The sequence below is a fragment of the Moschus berezovskii genome, chromosome 12 (assembly GCF_049115385.1).
Source record: "Moschus berezovskii isolate FMDL1 chromosome 12, NW_MosBer_1.0, whole genome shotgun sequence".
In the NCBI taxonomy this organism is placed as follows: domain Eukaryota; kingdom Metazoa; phylum Chordata; class Mammalia; order Artiodactyla; family Moschidae; genus Moschus; species Moschus berezovskii.
The window spans coordinates 28,369,565-28,396,165 of record NC_142471.1 but is presented as its reverse complement, the minus strand read 5'-3'; the positions used below and the strand labels follow the sequence as shown (position 1 = coordinate 28,396,165).

Below are 26,601 nucleotides of genomic sequence, written 5' to 3'. Positions count from 1 at the left end.
GTCCTCGTAGTGAGGGTACATGTGGAGAGAGTGTGGCTCAAGGGTTCAGGGATTTGCTTAAAGTCCCAAAGTCTAGTGAGTGGGGGTGGGTTGCCAGGCAGCCCCAGCCTCTGAGGCTTGGGTACCAGTTGTGAAGTTGGGACAGAGTCAAGAGGAGCTGGGATTCCTCTAGAAGGAACAAGACCCTCCCTTCTGTGGCTGCCTCTTTCCATAGAAGCTGGCCAGGAGAGTGGCTGAAGCTGGAGCCTTGGCGGTGGGGGCTGTCCACCTCTTTCTCTGCTGGCCCAGCCCCTCCCCCTTCCCACGACAGGATTAAGGACTTGAAAGGCAAACGTGCAGTTTGCTTTGGGAGTGGGAGGAGCCCTTGCTGGGGAGGAGGCCGGAGGGGGCCGAAGGGGACTTCCGACAAGAGCTGCCACAGCAGATTCTGAGGCAGAAAATCCTATTTCTCAGTCCTTAATTCCAGTCAATTCCAGTCAAAGGGCTGATAGGCATCGGCTGGCAGTAATTTGTGCAGTTTATCCGCTCTTTTCACCTTCTATCGGTCCTTCACTGACGGGCAGGCCGACATGCTGCTGCTCGAGTGAGGAAATTAAAATTTGATGCAATAATCCCAAATAAGAAGGATTTTATTAGGTAATATATACACTTTAGATGAGGCATGCTGGCCTGATACACTGATAGACGGAGGCATACATGCTGGGAGCCGCAGATAAAGAGGGGGAGTGAGGGGGAGTGGGCAAGGGTCTGGACGCAGGCCCCCGGGCCAGCAGGGGCAGGGCTGGGGATGGGGGACGCCTGGGGCCTCTGGCCCTGGGGGACTAATCAGGCCTTTGTGCTCCTCAGCCCTGGCCCAGCCTGGGAAGTGCCGTGTTAAATCAGGCTTCCACACTCTAAAGGGACATGGAAGGCCTGGATCAAGGCACGGAAACTGATTAGAAGCCTGGAAAAATCAGGCTTAGGGTGTATGGGAAACTGTGCAAGTGGCGAGGTAAACTTTCAAATCTGGAGGCAAGGAGGAAGAGCAGAGGTGTGTGGACATGGAGGTGATTCTGTGGGTGCTGGGAGAGACCGAACCCCCCAACTTACTTCCTTGTTTGGCTTGCTCGAGCCTGGTCACCACACAAAAGGTGGATTCAGACTTGCTCTTTGGGAGCCCCCCAGACATGGACTTTAGTGGCCTCGTGGAGCCAAAGGGACAACTGTGGCAAGGCAAAGAGATATCAAGGTCCCTCATTCTGAGAAAGAACCATATCAGATGCCAAGAAACTGAGCATAAGGAGGGTTGAGGCCAAGGGGAGCAAGGGCCTGTCTGCCTGTCCTGAGCAGTCATCCTAGCAGGGGCTTGTGGAATCATCTGGGAACGAGAGGGGCTGGCTTAGCACAGGACCCTGCACACCACAGGGACTTCATAAACGTCTAGAGGATGAGTAAACGAATGGAAAACAGAATGAATGGCCAGGCGGGACTCAGAAACCTGCAGATCTGAAACAAACACCTGTAGTAACAGTTTGATTTAGTATTACTCTGCTACAATACAGGGACGCTGGGAAAAGCGAGACAACGTGAAGGGTCTCAGAGGACACTCACCCCAACACCCTTCTTGCTGATCACTGAGACTCTGAGACGAGGCTGAAGCTAGGACCTGCCAACCCCATCCAAAGACAAAACCAGCGCATGCTAATATCTGCTGGCGCTAGCAATTCTAGGTGCCCTAGTCCATAAAACCACCGGGCCAAGGAGGCACTGTTGCGACAGGGAGGAGGAGGTCTGGATGCTGTGTGATCTGGCCAAGCGAGCGCGCGGTAGTACAGGGGCCTGTCCTGAGATCCTCCAGCTGCTGGGCCACCATCACATCCTCACTTCAGTCTACAAGTTGGCTCTGCCTGTCTTTCCTTTCATTCAACCCTGGCCACAAAGCCCTGCGAGGCCCTGGTTTGAGACCCAAAGACTCAACCACCCTGATGACCAGGAGCCCCAAAGTAACCCACTTACACATCAGTGGATGTTAAAGATGTGGCTACAATTCAGAGGGGAATCCTGCAGCCTAAGGACTAGGGAGTTCCAGCAGAGACAAGGAGAGAGAGATGGCTCTGCTTGGTGGGCCGGTGAGGATGAAGGCAGGAAAAGAATTCTACGAAAGGTCGTCAGTGAGCTGGGGACCAACAGACGGGTGGATAGAGCAGTCACGCGGTGTGATGAGGATGGCAGGACAGTAAGAGGGCTGGCCTGAGCGGTGCATCTGCTCGTTCCTTTTTTCATGCACTCATTCCACAGTTACCTCCGGGGCACCCATGGTGTGCTATGCCCACAGCAGAGCCCATTCCCGCTGCACTATCCTCGCAGGCCAGGAGAGAAGCCAGGGTGAGTGCACCGTGCAGGAGCACTGAGCGCGAAGAAGGGGTGGCCAGAGGCTGCCGACGGATGGAAGGACCCACCTCAGCTGAAAGGTGAGGGCTGAGAATGTGTGGGCTTATTGGCAAAGAGGTTTTGGGGGAGGTGGAGGTCAGTCTCAGAAGTCTAAACTCCAGCTGTCCATGCATCGCTCAGAAAGAAAGGGTTGATTTGAATCAGTTCTAATGAGGTGGGTGAAACTGGAGCCTATTATACTCTTGAGAGTCCCTGGGACTGCAAGGAGATCCAACCAGTCCATTCTAAAGGAGATCAGTCCTGGGTGTTCATTGGAAGGACTGATGTTGAAGCTGAAACTCCAATACTTTGGCCACCTCATATGAAGAGTTGACTCACTGGAAAAGACTCTGATGCTGGGAAGGACTGGGGGCGGGAGGAGACGGGGAAGACAGAGAATGAGATGGCTGGATGGCATCACCGACTCGATGGACATGAGTTTGAGTGAACTCCGGGAGTTGGTGATGGACAGGGAGGCCTGGCGTGCTACGATGCATGGGGTCGCGGAGAGTCGGACACGACTGAGCGACTGAACTGAACTGATACAGAGTGAAGTCAGCCAGAAAGAAAAACACCAATACAGTATACTAACACATATATATGGAATTTAGAAAGATGATAACGATAACCCTGTATACGAGACAGCAAAAGAGACACAGGTGTATAGAACAGTCTTTTGGACTCTGTGGGAGAGGGCGAGGGTGGGATGATTTGGGAGAATGGCATTAAAACATGTACATTATCATATGTGAAACGAATCGCCAGTCGAGGTTCGATGCATGATACAGGATGCTCGGGGCTGGTGCACTGGGATGAACCAGAGGGATGGGATGGGGAGGGAGTTGGGAGGGGGGTTCAAGATGCGGCACACATGTACACCCGGGGCAGATTCATGTCAATGTATGGCAAAACCAATACAATAATGTAAAGTAATTAGCCCCCAATTAAAATAAATAAATTTTAAAAATAAAATTTAAAAAAAAAGAAAGAAAGGGTTGGAGTGGGGACACTTAGACATCCCCCTCTACTCTCAAAGCAGCTTCTGACACCGGCAATAGGAGGCCACCTTGCTCGTCAGACCCTCCAGCCCTCAAGTGGCCCCAAGAAGGAAGCGGCTACCCTCTCACACCTGGAGCCTGCAGCATGGTGCCTGGAAGAGGCCAACAGTCAGGAGAGACCACAGTACCAAACTTGGGGGCAGGCTTCCTAGTCTGTGGTGGTCCAGGAGGCCAGCCTGCAGCCTGGTCAGGGAAGCCTGCCTCTCACCTGCACCCAAACCTGTGGGCTCTGCAGACATGCAGGTAGGGTCCTGAACAGCCACATGATCAGGCGGGCACCCCGCTGTGCTCTCAAAGCTGTTTCCTTCCCCTAAGCACATTGAGTTTCTCTAGAAGGAGAGGCACAGTTTTCTTTCCATAGAGCTGTTCCCCTGCACGTTCAGGGGCTGTGTCTGCCCAGAGGAGCCGCCTTTTCTAATTCATCGGCCCAGTGCAGGTATTCTATTCTAGTTCACACATAAGCACAGATGGCTACCGGAAGTGGGATGCAGGGCACTGCCTGCTTGGCCCACAACTGAGCAAAGCTGCCCACCCAGAGCCCCTGCCTAGGGGCAGCAGTACGCTTTGTCTCACAGTCGACTGACACAGTGGACACAGGGCCCATGGGCAGTCAATCTACAGGCTGGCTGGCAACCTGTGACCTTGTGACATGGCACAAAATCAGACCACGGCCAATCAGGTACCTCTCTTGAACACATGGCCTTGAGAAACCCAAAGTCTGGGCAGTTAGAAGGAGCTGTGAGTTCTCAGGGAGGAGCCAAGCCTGAGAGGGTCCAGGGGACAGATTGTAAGTGGCCACCATCTTGGGCAGTGTTGGCTGGCCAAGAGAGGAGGATTGACCACCTGACCCGTGGGGGGCGTGGCTGAGCCCCACTGATGTTTTGGTGAGCTGGGCTGAGTCCAAATTCACTCTCCAGCTCCGACTGGATTTTCCACGGGCATCCCCATTCCCCATCACCCACTTGAAGCTTTCTGAACTGCTGCCCTTCACTTGCACTAGCCAGTCTCTGCTCTCTGCCCCTTGGAGAGCTCTGCGGATGAGGTGAGAGAGCGAGGAGGTGGAGGGTAAGAGGAGTCGGGTTTTCCCTGCGCTGGGACACCCATCACTGCCAGGCATGTGGGAGTCAGAAACACCAAGGAGCCCATCCCACCAAACAGGGCCTCCACGCCCACCAAAAGTGCAGAGGGTCGTTTCACAAGGGCGGGGGAGGGTCTTACCGGAGGAGAATGCTCGTAGATGTTGGTGCTGTACGGCAGGTTGATGAAGATGGGGTCCATGTCCTGGACGTCTGTGATGATGATGGCCAAGTTGGCCAGGGTAGACAGAGGCCTGGTCTTATCTTGATCCTTCAAAGGACAAAGAATACATCAGCTTAGGTTAAGTGATATGGACAAGGACACACATGGGCACACACGCACAGTACCCATGCGCACAAACATGTGCACATATGTACACATGCACTCCTATACCCCACAGGGAAGAGCATTAGCACACGGAGCTCAGGAACTCTAAGAGCCTTCGGTGATCGCTGACCTGTGCAGGAGAACACAGACGGTGCCCCAGCCCAGTGGATGGTGGAGTACCCACTGGCACAAAGCAGGGCTGGGGCAGAGCCACACCTCTGCCCCCGCCCCCCGCCTCCAGGCTTGACCAGTGTGACCTCTGGTGGGCGGGTGACTGCCTTGGGATAAAGGAATGGTGCTGCCCTTAGCTCCTTCTCTGGATTCAGCCTGGGGGCCACTGCTCCCTCCATGCCTACTTCCTGCACCCTTTCTTCCAGGGACAGCAAAGGAATTGACTAGGATGGAAGAGTTTCTCAGAAGAAAAGCCCTTTGACCACAGAGGGGCTAGTCTGGGCCCTGCATCCCTGCCCTGCACTCTGGGTTGACTGGTCAAGCAACTTTGCTGGTAGAACCAGTAGGGGGAGCTCCGGGGCCTGTGACACTTGGGGGACTCTGGAAAGGAATTTTGAGAGACCATGCAGGCCATGTGGCCAAGCAGGCAATGTTTAAACCCTCATAGTTGGAAATGTAGTCCTATAAAAGCTCACCAAGAAAGAATAGCCTAACCCACCTTCTATTACCCTAAATGTGAAATAGTTGCTTCTACTGAATAACAATAGCCAAGAAGAACAGAAACTGCACGCTGAATAGATTTCACACCAGGCACTGCACTAGAAACCTCATTCCCTTTGGTGGGGTGCCCGTTATTTCAGTTCAACAGACTCAGAGAGGTTAAGTAACTTGCCGTGAGTCACATAGCTGATAAGTGTGTAGCCAGGACTCAAGTCGTTTTGACTTGATCTGTCTTCACCTGAGGCCCTAACCTCAGCCCAGTTGCTGACTTGCTAAGTCACCTCAAATAAGTTATCTCCTCTTTTGGAGTCTCGACTTCCTCTTCTGTGAGATGAAGGGACTTGCGGGAATGACCTCTATGGACTCTAGGCCTTGTAAATTCTCCGCTCTGGGACTGGAGAAGTGACTGTCCTTAGGTTAGATTTCCCTTGGTCTGTTTGGGATGATGTGAACGATGCAAGGCAGTCCCCACATTACAAGCCCAGTGCTTGCTCCTGCCCTCCAGAGGCACATGCTGAGCCTTCAATGAGAAGGAAGGGCTGGTTGTCCTAAAGAGTCCTCAGGGGCAGCCAGGGAGACGGAAGAGAGGCTTTGAGGATGGGTCACGGCTGCAGCAAGGTAGGGAGGAGCTGTGTCCCTCCAAACCACAGTAGAGACAGCCTCCCAGCCTCCAAGATGATGGGGCCCACAGCCCAGGCTCAGGGACCACCCTAGAGAGCGGTGAGAGCTCTCCTCTAGGGACCGGCACGGGTATCAGGCAAACAGGGCCAGAGCGGGAGGCCCATCAGGAAGGCCCTTGACCTATGGGGCTGGAGATGCCAATGGTTATGGTTTGCTCTTACCAGGCTTCTGTGGGCAGTTGGCTTTGTCCAGTCTGGCACCTGCCCTTCCTGTCCCACACCTGTGGCTACAGCCCTGCCTCTGCCACAGATGCCCCCATACAGCCCACCCTGGACTCCATGACTGTGGAAAGGGGATGGCAGTGGGCACATCTGGCAGGCAGGCACCTGGCCAGGCTTCTAGCTGTCACTCTGGTGCCTACAGGTCTCAGCAACTTGTTCCCAGGGGAGTCGCATGTTTTCCCACCCACCACCCACCCAGTGGAGGCTGGGGACCCACATGCTCCCCGCGATGCCACATGGGAGAATCTCCTTGGGGAGATGTCCAGTAGCCAAGGGCACAGTGCCAGCCCTGAGAGGGACTTGTGCATCAGGTGGGGGAACCACCAAGACCTAAAGGAGTTAGTTCTAGGGCCCCTCCTGTTCCACTGCTTTAAGGCCCGATCGCTGGAAGATTAATGGCAATTTAACCACATTCACCATCCCAGCTTGAGCCCAGGCCTCTCACCAGGCCCGGCCACCCAGATTCGTGCCTATGCCCGGCTCTGCTCTCTTCGCCACTGGCCCAGCCCGAAGCCATTTTCACTGTAGATGGAAAATATCCCACAGGGACAAGTTCACAGTGAAAAGGAGAACAAGCATTGTGCATTTCTGGAGAGTGGTGGGAGGGGCACCACGTTAAGTGAGTGTGCAAGGGTGTGCAGAAGGATACAAATGTGCCCCAAAAGTGGGTTCCGGTCTTGCAAGGCCCCTTGATCCCAGAAGTCAGTTTCACAAATAGCGGCACACATGTCCTCCCAGGCAACCAACACTTAACCAGGGGAGAAGGCAAGAACATGAGTATCATCTGCAGTGGCCTCCCCAGGGTCCCTGGACCAGGTATGAAAGAAAAAGTTGGCATTTCCTGGTTTGGGGGGCTTCTCTGGATCTTGTCCAATTCTGGGGGAACCTCATATTTCAAACTGGCCCCTGGCCCCAATGCAGTGTGTCTTCCCCTGGGATTTGAGCTCTGTGATCTGCCAAGTAGAGCCCACAGAGCTACTGGCAGCCCCCCTGCAGTGACACGGGGCCAGGTGGTGGATGCTGTGGGTCAGGCTAATGAGTCCCAGAGGCTCAAGAGGGACTCCTGTGATTTGTTTAACAGTTAGCCTAAGCTTTGTAAACAGAAGTCTAAGGACCAACAGGCCAGCTCTCGCCCTGCTGCCAGCTAAAGGCTCCAGCTGCACTTGGAGGCTGTGGCCAGGAGCAGGGAAGAGGAGCGTGCAAGGAAAGAACCCCACTGAGGTCGTGATCTGCCCATTCTCCAGCCCGAGGCCAAGCAGCTATGACGTTCTAGAGGTTTGGAGACTCCTGACCATGGGGAACTGGACAACCCAGGCTTGGGTTCTTGCTGCCCACCACTTATCGGTTTGTGTCTCAACAGTGTCAGCTATAAAACAGAATAATTATTCCTCTTGAACTTTGAATTCCCTCTCCTGACTAATTCATCTTGGAATACCCAGGACTCAAGCACAGTGCTTGGCACAGATGGGTGTTCCCTCCTGTGTAAGTATCACCGCTCTAGCGCGGTGGCCAGGATGCCTGGACTCTCTGACTCCTGCATGCTGGTTGGTGTCAGGACACAGCTGGACTGACACCTCTGTCTTGTGTCTCAGAGCGAGAGGACATCCTGCACTAGGAATGACCCATGGGGTTACCAGTGCAGGTGCTGGAGTCCGTGAGCAAGTCACTGAATTGCTCCTGTGCCTCAGTTTCCTCATCTGTAAAATGGGTAGCTTAATATTTATGCCATAGCATTGTTGTGAGGTTTAAAGGAGATAAGCCATTTGAGTGCTCCCACAGCACCAGGGACATAGCACGAACCCTCAGGAACATCAGCTGTTGTTATCATTATTATGATCATCAGCACTGACATTATAAGCCTTGCCTAGCAGGGAAGGAGGCTGACATCCTGTGCCCTCTCTGAGGGTAGGAGGCTGACATCTGGCTGCCTGGGCCCCCGGCGCAGGGACTCACCGTGGCATTGACGGTGAGCTGGTAGGCCTGCGTGGTCTCGTAGTCCAGCTCCCGGATCACTGTGACGATGCCGCGTGCGCTGTCGATGGCAAAGAACTGGGAGGGGGGCTGGAAGGAGTAGAGGACGCTGCCGCCTGCACCCAGGTCAGGGTCCGTAGCGTTCACAATGAAAATGGGCGTCCCCACCGGTGTGTTCTGGGGGTGAAACAAAGCAAATAAAAGGGTGAGCTGGAGCTCAGAGCAGCTGCCTCCATCAGTGACTATTCCCCCAAAGCCCATTAACCATGTCCCTCCAGCCAACCAGACCTGCGGCTTTGTCATTTTTATTCTAAAAGGGTTCACAGGAATTTAAAACGCTATATCTATTTTTTTCCTCCATTTTTTGATGGCCTCCTGGTGGCTGTAACAGCACCAGTTCCAAAGATGATCTGCTTATCCTGAAGTTCCGGATGAGGGCCTTTTGGTCCCCAAACCCCTGCTTCTTGGCAGTTCTGCTTTCTCTGTTAGGTGCCCCTTGGCTGCCCAAGCCTCAGGCACGGGCTGCTCTGGAGGGCAGCCAGGAGTCTATGTGTTGGGAGGTTCCAAGGACAGGGAGCTGGGAGATGTGTAATATGGGGAGGTGGCATAGAGTCTGGGGTGGGGCTGGCCCACAGAGATTTCCTGACTTGCCTAGGAGTGGGGCATCTATACAACATCCCTGGGCCATGGCAGCCTGTAACCAGACAGGCACACAAAGCCTGCTCAAATGTCACCACCTCCTGGGAGCCTTCCATAATTCCGTTTGCTACACACTGTATATACAGATAGACCCCTGCCCTTTTCTGACTTGGGGTTTCTGGTTAAATGTAACTTCCTCATGGAAGCCTTCCAGACCCTTAAGGCAGGGCGGCCCCTACCATGCTCCCAACCCCTGCCACTGTTATACCCAGGGCCCCATAGCACCCTGGGATGTCTCATCACCCACAGTTCCTCTGCAACTCCCCAGTTGGTGCCTATCTCTCGTCGCACGTGTGCTCCATAGAAGCCATAGAGCTCTATCTGCCTGGCCCAGCAGGTGCCTGCTGCACAGCAGGTGTCCAGGAAGCATCCTCTATGAAGACATGAACGAGTCTCTATGACAGCATCTTAGCACACTGTATTCTAAGTATCTGTTTGCATCCTCTGCCCAACTGCCAGCTCTCATCACGATCGTGCCCACCACAATGCTTGGCAGGTAAGCCACATCTACAAAATTCTGTGTGAGTAAATTTACTCACGGACTCAGTGAGCTCTGGACACATCAGAAGATAGGCCACTTAAGGAGGCTCTGCCCAGAGGCAGGAAGAAACAATCCCTGCTCCTCCCGCTCACTGACTGCGCTGCGCCCATCAGCTCTGTAACAAGTAGGTGCTTGCTGTGATCCCTCTTTCAGAGAGGAAGCCAAGGCTCAGACAGGTTAAGTAACTCACCCAAGTCACACAGCTCGGCAGTGGCAAAGAAGACCCTAAATTCAGCTATAGTTCATTCTAAGCCTGTCTCTTAGCTCTATTCTAAACACTTCTGTAAACCTTGATGGCAGCTTTTTTTCCCCTAAGTCTTCCACACAGTGCTGAGGTCACCTGCCAGCATGGGTGGTATCCTCTAGCCCGGAGTGTGGGATTGGCCTGAAAGTTCCCTGAGGGCACAGACAACATTCCCGTGTGAGCTTTTTACACGGGGACAATGACTGAGAGCCTTCTGACACCTGCAGGGCCCCTTCCAAGGAAGGTACCACACAGCTGCCCGTCTCTGTGCTGCTGCCCATGACCTGGGTCACTACCTTGAGAAGCGTCTCTCTTTGAAGACCAGTCTCAGGCGTACTGGAAGCCCTTCCCCAGGGCTGTCTGCTGGAGGCAAGTGTGTTCTCTGTAAGACCTCTAATCGGGCTGGAAAGGGCCTCCAGAGGACAAAGCACCGAGCTGCCATTGTTTCTCTCTGATGCTGCCCATCCCCCCCCCCCCCCCACCAGGCAAGTGTGCACCTGAATGCACAGGCTTACATCCTATCCTTTGCCAACCCACGCTAAGACAGGGGCAGACAGGTAAGACCCCTCTCCTCCATCCCATCCTTGACGCTCCATGCCCCTCTGCATAGGACACAAGCCTCATAATCTGGACCCTTTTGCCTAAGATCATGTGCAATATTTTTTCTTATCAGTTTACTATTTCCTGGCAGGTAGAGCTATTTGCACTTCTCCAAACCAGCACACTCCCTTACACTTTTGAGTTCCTGAACCTGCTTTGCCTTTGTGAGGTCTGCCCTACCCAGCTTAGTGGCTTGGAAAACAGATGCTCTCTTTGTCTCCAAAAGAGGGAAAGTGTTCAAGTATACAAGGGGGCAGAGCGGACAAGTGCTAGATTTCAGGGATGGACAGACTTCTGTTGGAACCCACGTCTTACTGTGTGTCTTTGGGATAGTTACTTCATGTCTCTGATCCTTAATCCTCTTTCTGTGCATCAAAATTAATAATATTTCAGACAGTTAATGTGAAGGGTACACGAGCTCCTGAGTATAAACTTCCCAGCATATATTAAGTGCTTAGAAGACGGCAGTTGTGATTTTATTGTCTGAATGCCTTCTAGAGGGTGGCAGACAAGAACATCTTCAAGGGTAGGGCAGGGAGGCATAAAGAAGGACCATGACTGCTAATGATACTGCACTGGACGTCCCCTGTCTGCAGTCCCCAGGTCCACCGAGTACCCTTCTCTGCCATGACCCACCCTCTGCCTGCCTCCCCAGTCAGGGTGGCCTCAGTGCACTGCATCCCCAGGCTGCCAATGCGAGGGGCTGGTAGGAGCTCAGAGTCTGGGGAGGAGGCAGGAGGAGAAAGGGTTTGAGGTACTTTCCCAGTCCCTCCAGCTCCAACCCAGCAGCCCTCCTCTCCAGCCACAGGTTTCAGTGGCTCCAGCCGTTCCCCTTGCCCCTCCAGTCCTAAGAGTAGAAAGAACTTCCCGTGTTGCTAGTCCTTGGAGCCTCAATAACCCTTAGTGCCGCTCTAGCCCTGCACCCTCTGGAAGTTGTCTCTTCACTGAAATGCCTTTATTGGAACTATCTGAGATGAACTGTCTCCTGGGGCACCCTCACAGATACAGGCACTCTGCAAAGGGCCTACCCCAAGCCACACATTCAAAGCCCCAGAAACTGAACTCCTCAGGCGCTGGGCTCAGCAATGCCAGCCTCCATCCCAACATGCCAACCACAGAAGACTGGTCTGGAAGAGATCTTTATGAGGTTCTCAGCTAACCTACAGCTCTCTCTCTCTTCCCTCCTCCCCGTCTCTGCATCCAACATACACATCGTATGAGTGCCAGTGTCAGCCCCAAGCTCCAGAGCAAAGCATGCCATTGCAGCCTGTAGCTCTTGCCACAAAAGGGATAGACATGTTCTGATTTCAGGGTGGCCAACCCCCAGTGAGGCAGCTGGACAGCACTTCAGAGCGCACCCCACATGGAGCCAGTGCCCAGAGGAGAGAGACAGCTCCCACGAGAATGTCAGCTCTCCAGCCCCCTGCCTCAGGGAGGAAAGGACATTTCACTCATCCATACTGCATAGTCTGGGGCGAAGGCTCTCTGAGCCTCTGATCAGAGGATTTAAGAGCAAGCTCCAAGAAGACAGGAAAAGGGGAAAGGAAGGGATGGTCCTGAGTCTGACCTTCTTGGATTATGTTTCATGCCCTGCAGTGAAAACCCATTTAACTTCTGCATAACTTAGAAAGGTTTTAAATAGGCCTGACAAGGAGCCGTTCAAGTACTTAGAAGGGACAGGCCATTGGAGAGGAAAGAATGCTAACTTCCTGCATTTCCAATCCTGGGCGCCATGCTCTGTCAGGGAAATGCGGGGGAGGGGACTCTCACCAGCACATACACTGAGGGATTCTTGGAGCGTCCAGCTACTGCTTTACAGAAACATCAGAGACGTTCACAGGTTGACACTCAATGCAAGCAGATTTCCTCCATGGGACCAGGCACATCTGGATTTTCAAGTACACCGTAGGCAGTTAACAACTTGGTGCTAGGAGTGTGGGCTCTGAGTCAGACCTCCTAAGTTTGAGTCCCAGCCTTTTCACTTGTTGGTTGCAGACCTCGGACATGCGCTGCTAAATTTATTATTTTGGTCTCAGTTTCCCTATGTAAAGGAAAATGTACAAGTGGAGCTGTTAACACTACCTATATATCCTGGGGTAGTGAGAAACTTTTATATGAGCTAAGGTGTGGGGAAAAAACCTCTCACTGAGCCAGGCACATGGCAATATTGAGCGACGCTCATAAATGGTCACTGCCATTATTATGGCAGTAACAAAATACCATCACAGGTGGCATGAGATGAGCCAATTTAAAGTGGTGTGGGGGGATTAGAAACAGGGTAAACAGCTCATCTCTTCGTCACGAATTTAGACAAGTGGGTAGATCAGAATTCAGGAAGAGAACACCTCTGTTGACTGGTTCGTGGCTGTTGCAGACAGGATGGTTTTCAGAGAACCTCTGAAGACCCTCCAAGGTGGGTCTGGAGAATGTGAGATGAGGGGTGGGATCTGAGGGAGGGGTGGGAGGGGTTCCTGGAGGCCAAGGAGCTCCTGAGCACAGAGGCCAGGCCTGACCATGCACCACTCAGGGAGAAGATGGCTTGAACATGGAAGTTGGAAGGCACCTTGGAGATTATCCAGCCCAGTCTCCCCAGTTTTTAGATGGGAAAAGTGAGAGGGCGCACTTCCAAGCTTTCTGTCTCACATGTGCTTAATGGCAGAGCTGTGACTGAAAATCAGGTGTCTCAACTCAAGTGCTTTACTTACCCTACCCAGAGACACTACCCACTGCATCCTGGCCCACCGTCCTTCCAAGCAGAGATGCTCTTTTTACCAAAGGAATGGATCTAGGCAGCCGTGTTTGTACCAAGTGACTTCAGACCCAGGTCACATGCAATTGGTCCAGGGGTAAACATCTGACTCAAGCAGGCCAATCACATGGGGCCTTGTAAATTAAAGCAACTTTCCATGGGAACTTGAAAAAAAGATTCCTGCTGCCTGGTTGGGGTAGAGTGGGGACCTTGACAGGCTGAAAGTCACACAGAAGCCACAGAAACGGAGCTGCAGAGGAAGCCCGTCTGCAGTGAGCGTGGGGCACTGCAAAGCAGAACAGAAGAGGGCCTCCCCTGCCCCAGCCTCCACAGAGCCTGCCTGGCCCTCCCCTGCTGCCCGCCATGTTGTTCGTTCTGTGGGTGCCACTTGCTCATTCCAGCCTGCATGGGTCTCAGCTCCTCGCCAACCTGGTCCGCTCAGGATGCATCCAGCCGTGGGCAAGGCCTCCTCACTGCACACCTCACCCCAGGCTCACCCTGCCCCTCACCTGCTGGGAGCTGGCCCTTTCACGCTCACAGCTGGGCCACAGAAAGCAAAGCTCATGACTGCTGAAGGCACAGGAGGTAACAGGGGGAGAGGAGAGGCCTGGATGAATGAATGTCGGCTCTGTCTTCTTTTCCAGTGTCCCCAGACACTCCTTTTAACATGCAAATCCACTCAGGTCATTGTGAAGGTCAGCGAGCATGTGGGGTGGGAGGGCAGGTCTGGGAGAGCTTGACCATGGGGCTGACACAATCATCCAGGACAGACCTGGAGAAGAGATGCCCCAGAGAGCCAGCTTCTGCCCGCCTGGAGTCAGGGGACCAGTGGGACGGTGCCTCTATAGCGTCTGGCCTTAGTGTTCGGGGTCCACAACCATCTGCCAGGTTGGCCAGGGCCATGAAAAAGTAGGGCCAAATGGCCCATTTCGGCTGGGGGTGGGGCAGCCCCACTCTAGGGCAACTTCTCCCCACATATTCACTGTGGAAAGTGGCTCCGGGTCCACCTCTGTGCTGGAAAGAAGCAGCTGGTCTCCGGAGGAAAGGCTGCACAGGACATGATTACTCCTGTTCCTGAGACAGGCCTCTTAGCCCACTTCTCCGTCTCAGCTCGGCTTCCAGAGCTCCTTCCTCCACGGCACCCACTGTCCAGCCCCGTCCCCTCCTTCACAGCTTCTGGGACATCTCCTCAAGTGCATTGCCCATGCCTCCTGGGGGCCAGGGAGTGTGGTGAGGCATTAGTTCAGTTCAGTTCAGTTCAGTCGCTCAGTTGTGTCCGACTTTCTGCGACACCATGAATCACAGCACGCCAGGCCTCTCTGTCCATCTGATAGATAGAGTGCCTGATGAACTCTAGACGGAGGTTCATGACATTGTACAGGAGACAGGGACCAAAACTATCCCCATGGAAAAGAAATGCAAAAAAGCAAAATGGCTGTCTGAGGAGGCCTTACAAATAGCTGCGAAAAGAAGCGAAAAGCAAAGGAGAAAAATAAAGATATAAGCATCTGAATGCAGAGTTCCATAGAATAGCAAGGAGAGATAAGAAAGCCTTCCTCAGTGATCAATGCAAAGAAATAGAGGAAAACAACAGAATAGGAAAAACAAGAGATCTCTTCAAGAAAGTTAGAGATTCCAAGGGAACATTTCATGCAAAGATGGGCTCGATAAAGGACAGAAATGGTATGGACCTAACAGAAGCAGAAGATATTAAGAAGAGGTGGCAAGAATACACAGAAGAACTGTACAAAAAAGATCTTCACGACCAAGATAGTCACGATAACGTGATCACTGACCTAGAGCCAGACATTTTGGAATGTGAAGTTAAGTGGGCCTTAGAAAGCATCACTACGAACAAAGCTAGTGGAGGTGATGGAATTCCAGTTGAGCTATTTCAAATCTTGAAAGATGATGCTGTGGTGAGGCATAGTCCCCGGCAAATCTCCTGCCCTACCAGACCGTCCCTCTTGGTGAGAGGCCCGCTCCATGTAGGTCACAGACCAGGCAGGCCCCGGACTCTTTCCACTCCCCCTTTAAGCTCCGCATCACTCCTGATGGACCTGCTGTAAACGGGCCACCCTGCGCAATTCAGAGACAAATAAATCTTTTTGCTACTCCTGGGGGTGACAAGGGAATGGACTCTGGCTAAGTTCTACCGTTCCAGGGATCTTGTTCGTTAATAACAATGATAAATAGCTCACTTCTCACACGCAGTGTGAGCCGTGTTACTCTGGGTTTCTGCAGAGGTGGCCGGGGGTGCTCACTGGAACGGGTGAGGGGTGCCGGGGCATCGAGGGAGGAAGAGGGCCAGACAGGCAGCACGGAGGGTGGGAGAGACAGGGAAGCAGAGAGTGTAAATAAAGGGGGAGGGAGAGAAGGGGGAAGGCGAAAGGAAGACCAGGGGGATGAGAAAGGGGCAGAACTGGGGGCCAAAGCGGACTGGGGATGAGGGGGGAGAGTTTGTGAGAGCAGAGAGAGGGAAGAAAGTTGGGAAGAAAGGAGAGGAAGACTTAAAGGAGCAAAAGAGACATTCTAGAGGGAAAGTTGTGAACAAAAGACAAGAAATGAAAAAACTCAGAGCAGCACGAGAAAGACCAGAGAGAGAAAACAGCCGCCATGCCCTCTCATCTTCGTGGGGCACCCCCTTCCCCGCCCGTGAGATTTATTCTCAGTCCTGGACCAAACCTCGAAACAAACCCGACCGTTTCCACCGTAGGTGCCATCTCTAAAGGCGTTATTAATATTTATGGAATGCTTGCTAGATGCTGCCACAGTCTTTAATATCTTATTATAAAGCCTGTTATAAAATGCATTAGTAATAAATTCTTGACAGATGGAGTTCTGACAAGGTGCCAGTGCCTTGGTGAACAGACCCTCCTGGACTGAGCTTGTGGCTCAGAGGCTGGGCTGCTGGTCCCTGAGGAGGGGCAGGGCAGGGCGGGGACTCAACCCCTCACCTGTCATCATTTTCACAAATTTTATCTCATTACCTCCTTTTCCCAGATGGGGAAATGGAACCTCAGAGAAATGAAGCTACTGGCCCAAAGTCACACAGCCTAAAGTGATGAGCAGGATTTAAAATCAGGTCACCTCTGTGTCCCCAGACCTTGGGAACACTGGAGATAAGGGTAGAGAGTGAGCTCAGGGCCCCTGCTCAAGCAGAACTGGTTCATTTCCTCTATAGAAGGGCTGGGGGTGACACGCCCGAAGATGGTAGATTCAAGTGGTCTGGGTTAGGGAAGAGAGCGTTGGTAGAGAGTTTTAGTCCAAAAAGAATTTCAGAAGGAAGAAGGGTCTCAAAATTTGCATACTTTCACTGGGGATAAGGAAATGGGCTCCCACTGTGACTGATGGGGGTGGCAGGGGTAGGTGGTGCCAGGCAAAGTGGAGGTGCCCATGTCTTGGTCTCCACTGATGCCAAAGAGGTGCTTTTTTCACTTATGACTCTGGAGCCAGGGCCTACTCGGGGCTTGGGGATGGTATGAAGTTTGGGAGTCTTTTGGCATTCCAGCTTATGGGGAGAAGAAATGAGGTCTATGGGAGATATGGGCTGTATTTCTTTCCCAAACAAGCAAGAAGGCGTGTGTGGGCACACCAGATGAGAGCAAGGTCTAAGAGAACTGGTGCAAGGAGGAGAACGGGAGAGGCAGGTGCCCACTGGGCCTCCGTGGAGGTATCAGGGGCCCCCATTCTGGTCAGGGAGAGGGCACACGGTGTGTACAAACACCCACACATGCACCCATACCCACACGTGTGCACACAAGCTCCAGCACCTCTCTCTGCAGAGCAGTCTGGAAGAGATCATGTTATAACATCTCTTCTGTCGACCAGTGTCTGTTCTCTCTCAGATGATGTGCACTGGACTCTAAAAGGTGTCAGATCTGCCCTGAGGGCCAGGCTTACTGTCAGCTGGAGGTGCCAGCTCTGTGGGCAGAATGAGCCTCAAAGGGCTGGGCCCCAAGTCCCACATACCCTCATATGGCTCAAGCACTTTCTCTGGACTGAGCTGGACTCCTCAGCTGTTCCATTCTCCATGGAGCAAGCTCAGTGCGCTCCTATCTCCAAGAGCCTGCTCCTTTCTCAGCCTCTGGCTCCACACTGTCTATTCTGAATCCTGGGAAGACCTGCGTCAAAGTGCTTACCTAACTTCCATCCCCAGTAGATGAGTCTAACATGAATCCCTGAGTTCTGCCAGTGTCTTCACCTGCCGGATGTGCCCCTCTCTCTGGCCTCCCACTCCTCATCAATCACCAGGCTCTGTCAAGTCTTCCTTCAACATTCCTCAAATCCTCCCCTTCTCTCTGTGTTTTACCTTAGCCACCTCTGGAGTCCTAGCACTGTCACTGGCACATAGAAGGCATTCAATAAATCTTTTAACAAAATCAGGACTTGCTGTTAAACATGGTAGATTGAACATACCCACTGCTTTCTATTTGTTTCCCAGTGCCTCACCAAAATGACATTATGGAAGTTTAAAATACACACATCCATAAGGGCAAAAAGAATAGGAAAGGAGGTGACAACAGATGAGAGGAGTCAACAAAATCCTGGAAACAGATGCAACTGGAAACTGCCTTAGGAGAGAAGGGAAAGCTGAAACTTTGGCTAGCATCTCAGAATCTCGGGAAAGCTCAGAAAGTGGAGACACAAAGTGATGCTCAAAACAGGAAGACTGGCTGCAAATCTTTAAGAAGAGTGGTAAGACTCCCAGATGCCTTCCCCAACTCTTGCAGAAGATATGAGGTTTGCGTTCTGGAGGGGCTGAGGTAGTCAGGCTCTGGACTCGGACTGGGAGCTGGAAGAGGCGAAAAGCCGCATCTCCCCTCATTCCCATCTCCAATCAGGCCTCTTATAATCATTTGGCCTTGTGAAGGCTGACAGCCAGGCAAACTGGGAAATAGGGAAAACCGGCCCAAGAGAAAATATATTATCATGTTGAATCCACCCCCCGACACACAAACCCAAGTCCTCATCTAATTATCAAGTCCACTGGTTAATAAGCAGCACCCTCCTTCTTGTGCTGTGTTTAGTCACTCAGTCAGGTCTGATTCTTTGTGATCCCATGGACTGTAACCTGCCAGGTTCCTCTGTCCATGGGATTTCCCAGGAAAGAACACTAGAGTGGGTAGCCATCCCCTTCTGTAGCAGATCTTCCCAACCCAGAGATGGAACCCAGGTCTCCCACATTGCAGGCGGATTCTTTACCATCTGAGCCACCAGGGAAGCCCAAGAATACTGGAGTGGGTAGCCTATCCTTTCTCCAGGGAATCTTCCTGACCCAGGAAACAAACAGGGGTCTCTGCATTGCAGGAGGATTCTTTACCTGCTGAGCTTCTAGGGAAGCCCACTCTCCTTCCTACCCTGTCCTAATAAACCTAGTGAGCTTCCAGGCAGGTAAATGTGAACTCACTCTTAAATATGAACAACTAAAGGTCACCAAACATTTGAGAAGAGCTTCTAATGTGAAAGACAGAGAAGAAAGTAGTAAAAAAAGGAGTAACAACAATACATATCTTTAACATGCTTAAAGAGACAAGTTGATCCTAAAGGAAATCAGTCCTGAATATTCACTGGAAGGACTGATGCTGAAGCTCCAATACTTTGGCCACCTGATGTGAAGAACTGACTCATTGGAAAAGACTCTAATGCTGGGAAAGATTGAAGGCAGGAGAGGGGGACAACAGAGGACAAGATGGTTGGATGGCATCACCAACTCGAAGAACATGCGTTTGAGCAAGCTCTGGTAGTTGGTGATGGATAGAGAAGCCTGGTGTGCTGCAGTCCATGGGGTTGCAATAAGTTGGACACGACTGAGTGACCGAACTGAACTGAGAGAGATAACACAGGACAGCATCTTTGAAATAAATAATCTTTCAAGAAGAAAGAGCTAGTAGATAGTAAAAGCTCAACAGAAGAGTTGGAAGATAAAGAAATTTCTCCAAAACTAGGACAAAACTTAAAGAGAATTAAACAGGGGAGGAAAGTAAGAAAATTAGAGTAGTTTAGAAAATTCAATCCCCAACTAACAGGGATTCCAGAGAGAAAACAGAGCAAGTAAGGGGAGGAAATTATCCAAGAAGTAAAATAAGAAAACTCCCAGAACTAAAGGACATTCTTTCAAATGGAAAGAGACACTATCTGTTCAGAAGAAAGTTCCACACTGAAGCATAAAATGATGAAATTTCAAAACACTATTTTTTTTTAAATCCTAGAGACTTTCAAAGGAAAACAAAAGGCCACAATCAAAGGGTCAAGAATCAAAATGGCACCAAAGTTCTTAATAGCCAGAACACAACGGAAAAATGACTTCACAATATGAGGAAAACTACTTTTATTCTAGAGTTCTATACCCAGCTAAACTATCAACACATATGCATGCAAAATAAACACATTTTTCAAAACAAAATTTTAAAAAATTCCCCATGAATTCTTGTTCATGAAATTAATGAAGGGTGTATTCTACTAAAATGAAGGCAGAAACTGAGATAGAAGATATTAGGGAACCCATGTAACAGGGGATGTAATGCAGGAGAAAAACAAAAATAGACTTTGAGTAACTTCCTTTCCTCCCTTATGCATACCCTACATCATGGCCATTCAGCCTCCAGAATTGCAAGCAAGCCAGAGCATACCCAGTCCAGATTGGAGCAGGAAGATGAATGCTCCAGGGAGATTGTTGCCAAGAAAAACATGAACTGAATTTAAACATCAATATACTTTTAATACATGGAGAGGTGGTATTCAATTATGTCACAATATTTAGGGGTGAAAAAATGATAGGTTTATAGAACACTAAGCAAACAAACAAAAAGAGGTAATTATTAATTCTACAGAAAGCAAAAGAAGGAATATAATTACACTGGAAATATAATGACAGTATTGTACACTATGTGGCTCAGCTGTGAATAATATTTGCATAATTATAGTGCTGCATACACTAAATGTTGTGTGAGCTAAAAGGAGGAATATAATTATGTTGGGAGGATGGGTGGAGCACATTAAGAGTAGTGCGTGTATGTGTCTGTAGCAAAGATGAGGTAAAAGGGTGGTATAAAAGTTCAATTCTCATCCTTCACAGCTGAAAGTCAATAGATAATGTCTAAAACTAAAAAATGTATAAGCATGCAATTTGGAAATAAGGTAACTATCAGCAGCCATCAGAAATTGAATGAGGTTATCTCAGAGTGGGAATCAGGAATGGGAAAGCATGAGGCAGGGCACTGCTATTTTTATTATAAGCCTAGCGTTACTATTTGACTTTTAAACTCATGCATATATGACTGATAACATTAATATAAAAATTGAGAAAACCTCCCTATGGCTGAACCACTGCAGTGGCCTCCCCTCTTTCAGCTCTGCTCCTGTAACTAATCTTGGAGAGTCACTGCCCTAAAGCACGGACACTTCATCTCATTTTCCTCCTCAAACACCATCACTGGCTCCTCTTTCCTGTCCAAGGCAAGTCCCTGCTGCATTTGGATGTCACCACCGTCTGGTCGAAGCTTCCCTTTCCAAACTCATCTTTCATTTTTGTCCTACTGAGACCCTGTGCTTCAGTCAGACCGGTGTACACAGCAGCCCCCAGGATGCTGGCCCACCCTGCCTGAGGTACTTGTGCTCTCTCCATGTCTCCACACACATTCCTGCTGGCAGTCCTCCCAGGGGAAAAACATCACCAACCAGCACAGGGGACCGAGGCTCTCTCCCTTCCCCGAAGCGGCCTGGCAGCCAGGGCTTCCTAGGTATACAAGCCCAGGCTGGGATTGAGACACTGTCTTCTGCCCACAGTCCTAGGCCCTGCATGCCTGACTGGAAGAAGCTCAGCAGAGGAACATCTGAGATTGCCCTTCTTTCTTCTCAGAAATTTGGTTTTCAAAGCCAGGTAGGATACCCAAGTGTGAAACGGCCCCAGCTATCTTTATTCAGAGATTAAGGAGATCCAGGTAGTTTTTCTCACTCCCCCCACACCGCCCCTCCTCCCCACCATGGCACTGAGCATCCCAGCCCAGGGACCTTCCTGCAGAATGAGTAACAGAAGGGTTTCAAGATCCACTCCATCCCTGTGTGCCACTTCCATGCAGCACCCACACTCCAGGGCTGTCCCTGCACCTGCCCTCCTACAGCTACTCTCTCCCCGCTCTTACCTGCAGACTGCAGGAGCTGAGGGAGGGGGCATGCTGCAGCACAGGGCGTGATGCCTCATGGACAGTGCATGGCTGGCAGAGCGACCCAGCAGCTGGCTGCAGGCCCCATGCAGGGAGAAGGGAACAGGAAGGGCTGTGGCAGCGAGGCAGCCCCTGTGCCCATGCTGGCTCCAGTCTCCATACATGCTGCTTTCAACACCAGCAGTTCAATACCCTCTCCCTCAGGACTGTGATCCCGCCTCCCTCTCTATGGCATGGCAGGAGTAACAGGAATCAGAGTGGAGGCAGGAATCCAGAACTTGGCTGTTCACTTTTACCGTCTCACCCTTCCCCAACTTGACAGTGTCACCCAAGGGACTCCTGGGAGCTTTCCCTGCTCCCTCCCCCAACAGGAACTTGAAAACTGGCTTCTGGAGGCAGGCAAGGATCCATTCAGTGACGATTACCTGCCCCCCCACCCTCCCATGCACACTGGCCTGATTGGGAAAAAAGAAATCAGAAACAACCGTCTTGAAACTCTGGGTCACATTCGAGCTTTCCAATAACAATCCGTGTGACTTCCTTCTTTGTTGCTACAGGGCATCCATGCAAACATCAAATGCCTCAGTTTTCCCATCCAGGAAATGGGTACAACAGTCCCTGCCCTGCCCTTCCACACAGACTGTGAAGGCAATACAATGATTCACTTTGAAAAGTCAAAGGTCAAAACAAAATCTTTATAACTTTCTGAAGAAGGAGAAAATTCTAAGACAAAACATTAGGGAAAGCTACAGTGAGACCTATAGAAGAGTCCTCTCTAGAAAGCTACCCTGGAGTCTCAGAACCAGGGTCTTCTGGGTTCCAGGACACTGTCCCCAAACCTAGGGCTGCAGCAGGCTGAGTCCAGGTTAGAAACAGGCTATGACTAAGGCATGAGGTGGCTGGTCATGAGACTTGGTAGATTTTGGAAAGTGGCAACTGATAGAGAATGGAGTCTCCTAGGATTTTTTAAAAACAAGAAAGACCTTCCAGGGGTCTAGGGTAATAACTCACACCTACTGAGGCCTTCCTATGGTGAGGCCCTGTTGTAAGCACTCCCCATGCACTATCTTGTATAATCCTCTTGGCAGCTTGTGGAACAAACATCATTACTATCCCCATTTTCCAGATGTCCAAGGCCATTTATATTAAGCAGGTACTCTGGGACTTGCACTCAGGCAGGCTGCGCCAGAGCCCAAGCTCTTCAGTACCGTGCTATACTATTCTCAGTGCTGAGTAAGCAAATGTATCAGGTCCAGGAGGCAGGGGGATGGCCAAGATGACCTTGAGAAACTTGGATCCTCTCATTCATGTTAAATGCCAGGGCCTACTAAGGATGTTTAAAGGGGTTGCCACAGAATGACTTAGGTCATGTAGAGGTTCCAGGCTCAGGACTTTACAGTGGCAGGTACCACCAGGAAGATGCTGGAAGGGGAGGAGTCAGTTACGAGGAGCTGTCAGGTTCTTTCATCCATCAATCCCAAAAACGTATCTGGAGCAACACAGTACAAGACTGGACTGCTTGTATGCACATTCCTTATCTTTCCAACAGGAAAATGGTTACAAGCAATTACAAGTGGTTATTTGTGGGAAAGAACGATATGATAAAGGAGGCTTTGAGGAGCAAGAGCAAAAGGTAATGTGCTCTATGACTCACAGCTCTACCCTTTATTTGCTGTGTGACTTTGCAGAAGTTGGGCAACCTCTCTGAGCCTCAGTTTCCTTATAGATGGACATAATAAGAAAACCCGCTCCACGGGATTATTGTGAGGCTTATGGGAGATAACACACAATAAATGCTTAGTGCATAACGGATGCTCCACCAATCTTAGGCTGTATCATAATGTTATTATCTCATGGGGCAGATGTAAAGGTCTATAAGCTGTAAAGCGCTTTGTGAATGTTACTTCTGGGGGGAAGGTCTGAAAGGGCAGGGAATGCCTCTAAAGGCTGAGGTTCTTGCTCTGCTCTCAGCAGAGATAATAATCCAGGATGAGAGTCGGGATGGGGGTCCTCCCTATGGCACACATCCCCATCTCTGTACTAATGGAGTTCACTCTGGATGTGCGAGGCCTCCAATGCTGCCCTGAGCTCTCTGTGCACAGCTCCATGGCTCACAAATGGGGTTCCATCTTCCAGCCCCAAATTCCTTCCCTGCATGATGATGAATCATGTTAAACAAAATGAATATGCAAATCTCCTTGGGGCGGGCCCTACATCTATGGAAGCTGAGGCTAATAAATGGATTCTGAATAAGAAGACAGCTCAAGCAATGCAACTTCTGTTCATCTCTCCACTCCCGCCCCTTGGGCTCCACCCTCCAGTTGGGGTACACTCTGAAGGGCTGGGTGAAGGAGGCAGCAGAGGCCCCGGCAGGCAGCAGGTGTGGTCTAGGCCTGGTGAGGGTTTGCCTCTCCAATATCCTCCCTGTGGCCACTGCTGCTGGCCCTTCAGGCAGTGTGATGTGATAAGTGGAACCTGTCACTTGGTGCCTGGGGGCTTAAAGGCTGACAGGCTGAGGGAGGCTGCATACCTGGCTGCTGGGGAGCTGAGGATGGTGAGGGCTGGAGAGAGGGGGCTTGAGGGCCTGGGGCGCAGGACCTAGGCGGGGAGAGTGCAGCTACAGGAACTCACTGGGTCATGGGACCTTGGGAAAAGGTTTAAGCTTTGTTAAGTGGAGAGAGACTGGGAATACCATGGCTGCATAGGACTTCAGAAAGCACCTCATCCAGCAGTTTACTTCCCTGGCTGTGTGTTAGGAAACGTGGGGAGCTTTTAAACTGTATCAATGCTGCAGCCCACCCCAGCCTCTGTGTCTTTTAAGTTCCCAGAGGAACTCCCACGTACAGTCTAGGGTGAAAAGCACTGCCCTGACCAGTCACCCTACTCTGTAGATAAGAAAGCCAAGATGCAGACTGGAGGGACTGACCGAGGTCACATAGATGGTCGGTGGTGGCAGACACCCACCACAGTGCTCCCTCCCTGATCTTCCGCTCCCTTGTCCGGGCAAGGGTGGGGGTGACTCCCTCAACATCCATCACTCCTTTTTTTAATTAATTTATTTTAATTGGAAGCGAATTACTTTACAAGATTGTGATGGTTTCTCCCGTACATCGACGTGAATCAGTCAAGGGTGTACATGTGTACCCCCATCCTGAATCCCCTCCCACCTCCTTCCCCACCCCATCCCTCTGGGTTGTCCCAGAGCACCAATTTTGTGTGCCCTGCTTCATGCATCAAACTTGCACTGGTCACCTATTTTACATATGGTAATATACATGTTTCAATGCTATTCTCTCAAATCATCCCACACTTGCCTTCTCTCACATAGTCCAAAAGTCTGTACTTTACATCTATGTCTCTTTTGCTGTCTTGCATATAGGGTCATTGTTACTGTCTTTCTAAATTCCATATATATGCATTAATATACTGTATTGATGCTTCTCTTTCTGATTTACTTCACTCTGTATAATAGGCTCTAGTTTCATCTACCTCATTAGAACTGACTCAAATGCGTTCCTTTTTATAGCTGAGTAATACTCCATTGTGTATATGTACCATAGCTTCCTTATCCATTCGTCTGCTGATGGACATCTAGGTTGCTTCCATGTCCTGGCTATTACAAACAGTGCTGTGATGAACATTGGAGTACATGTATCTCTTTCAATTCTGGTTTCCTCAGTGTATATGTCCAGCAGTGGGATGGATGGGTTGTATGGCTGTTCTATTGGCAGTTTTTTTAAGGAATCTCCACACTGTTCTCCATAGAGGCTGCGCTAGTTTGCATTCCCACCAACAGTGTAAGAGGGTTCCCTTTTCTCCGCACCCTCTCCAGCATTTATTGTTCGTAGACTTTTTGATGGCAGCCATTCTGACTGGTGTGAGAAGGTACATCACTGTGGTTTTGATTTGCATTTCTCTGATAATGAGTGTGAACACCCATCACTCTTACCCTTCAGGTACAAGGAGCACTGGGCTGGGGGACAGAAGACCTACAATCAGTGTGGTTCCATGGGACCCTGGGCAAGTTACAAGCCTCTCTGGCCTTCAAGTCCTCATCTGTTAAGTGAGGGAGTTGAAGCCCATTCTCTCCACATTCCCTTCCCTCTCCACAAGGGTATGACTGTAAGTCCTTCCTGAAACCTAACCCAAGGCTCTCCTGCTGCAAAGCCAGCCTCTTCACTTGAGGCTATCTTCAGAAGATGTAAAGGCAGCATGCACTGCGCCAGAATCAATGGAGGCTGTGCCTCTCCCTTTCCTCTTTTCCAGTGTGTTGCTCTCTACTGAGACACATAACACTCTCACGTGCACAGGACACAGGCGAAAAGGCCACACCACTGCTGGTGTCTGCTCTGCACTAGGGCTGCAGAGCACAGACCCTGAGTGTGGGCAGCAAGCGGAGGAAGAACATTCATTCTGGGAAGAACAAAGGGCACCTGGGGGGCTCTCTCTCTCACTAGCTCTCAAATGGTCCCGAAAGGACAGTAAGATACTAAGACACTGCAACCAACCCAGATGTCTGTCCTGCCCCCTCTTCCACTTCTGCGTGATGTTGGGAAAGTACTAAGATTCTTAGAGCCTCAGTTTCCTCATTTAGAAAATGGAGATAAAAAATACCTGCCTCCTGGATTTGTGAGTCCTGGATGAAGTAATGATCATGAAACACTCAGCCCAGTGCCTGGCCCACAGTAACAGTGGCAGCAACAGCTCCCATCAGTGTGAGGAATCTCTTTATAACCAGGTAATGGCAGTCTCCCATTCTCCTGCTTTGGTGGGGGTGACTCAGGGAAACCCACTCATCCAAGCAACACACCTGGGGAGGGGGAGGGTGCCCTGCTCTGTTGTCCTTGAGAACTTTCCCATGATAAGGGTCCTGAGGCTTTAAAGGCTGGGGTGGCGTGAAGCATCTGTTCCTAAGGCTCTGGGGAGAAGGTCCCTTCAAGTGGATTGTGGGAAAAACAGGGCAAGGAGCCCAACTCTGTGGTCTACTGTGCCTGGAAGACCAAGGACTACCACCACTGGCCTCAGGGACAGGCAAGAGTCTTGGTTCACAAAGACCACCAGGCTGACCCCAAGACAAGATAGAGACCCAGAGACCCAGATGCACCCTGCTCGAAGGTGTTTCTAGGACAGCACGGTCTCATCTGTTAAGACCAGACTCGACAAGAAACAAACCAGCCTCCCCTTTCC

At 50.9% G+C, this 26,601-nt stretch overlaps 1 protein-coding gene across 1 annotated transcript in view; it reads right to left on the bottom strand.

The window, feature by feature from the left end:
- Positions 1 to 26,601, bottom strand: part of CDH23 (cadherin related 23) — a 442,755-nt gene that overhangs the window by 257,307 nt on the left and 158,847 nt on the right. Inside the window, exons 7-8 of the mRNA XM_088841955.1 lie at positions 8,399 to 8,593; positions 4,686 to 4,814 (exon numbers count right to left, since the gene is read on the bottom strand). Coding sequence (XP_088698081.1) covers positions 4,686 to 4,814; positions 8,399 to 8,593 — 324 coding nt within the window. The remainder of the gene's footprint in view (positions 1 to 4,685; positions 4,815 to 8,398; positions 8,594 to 26,601) is intronic.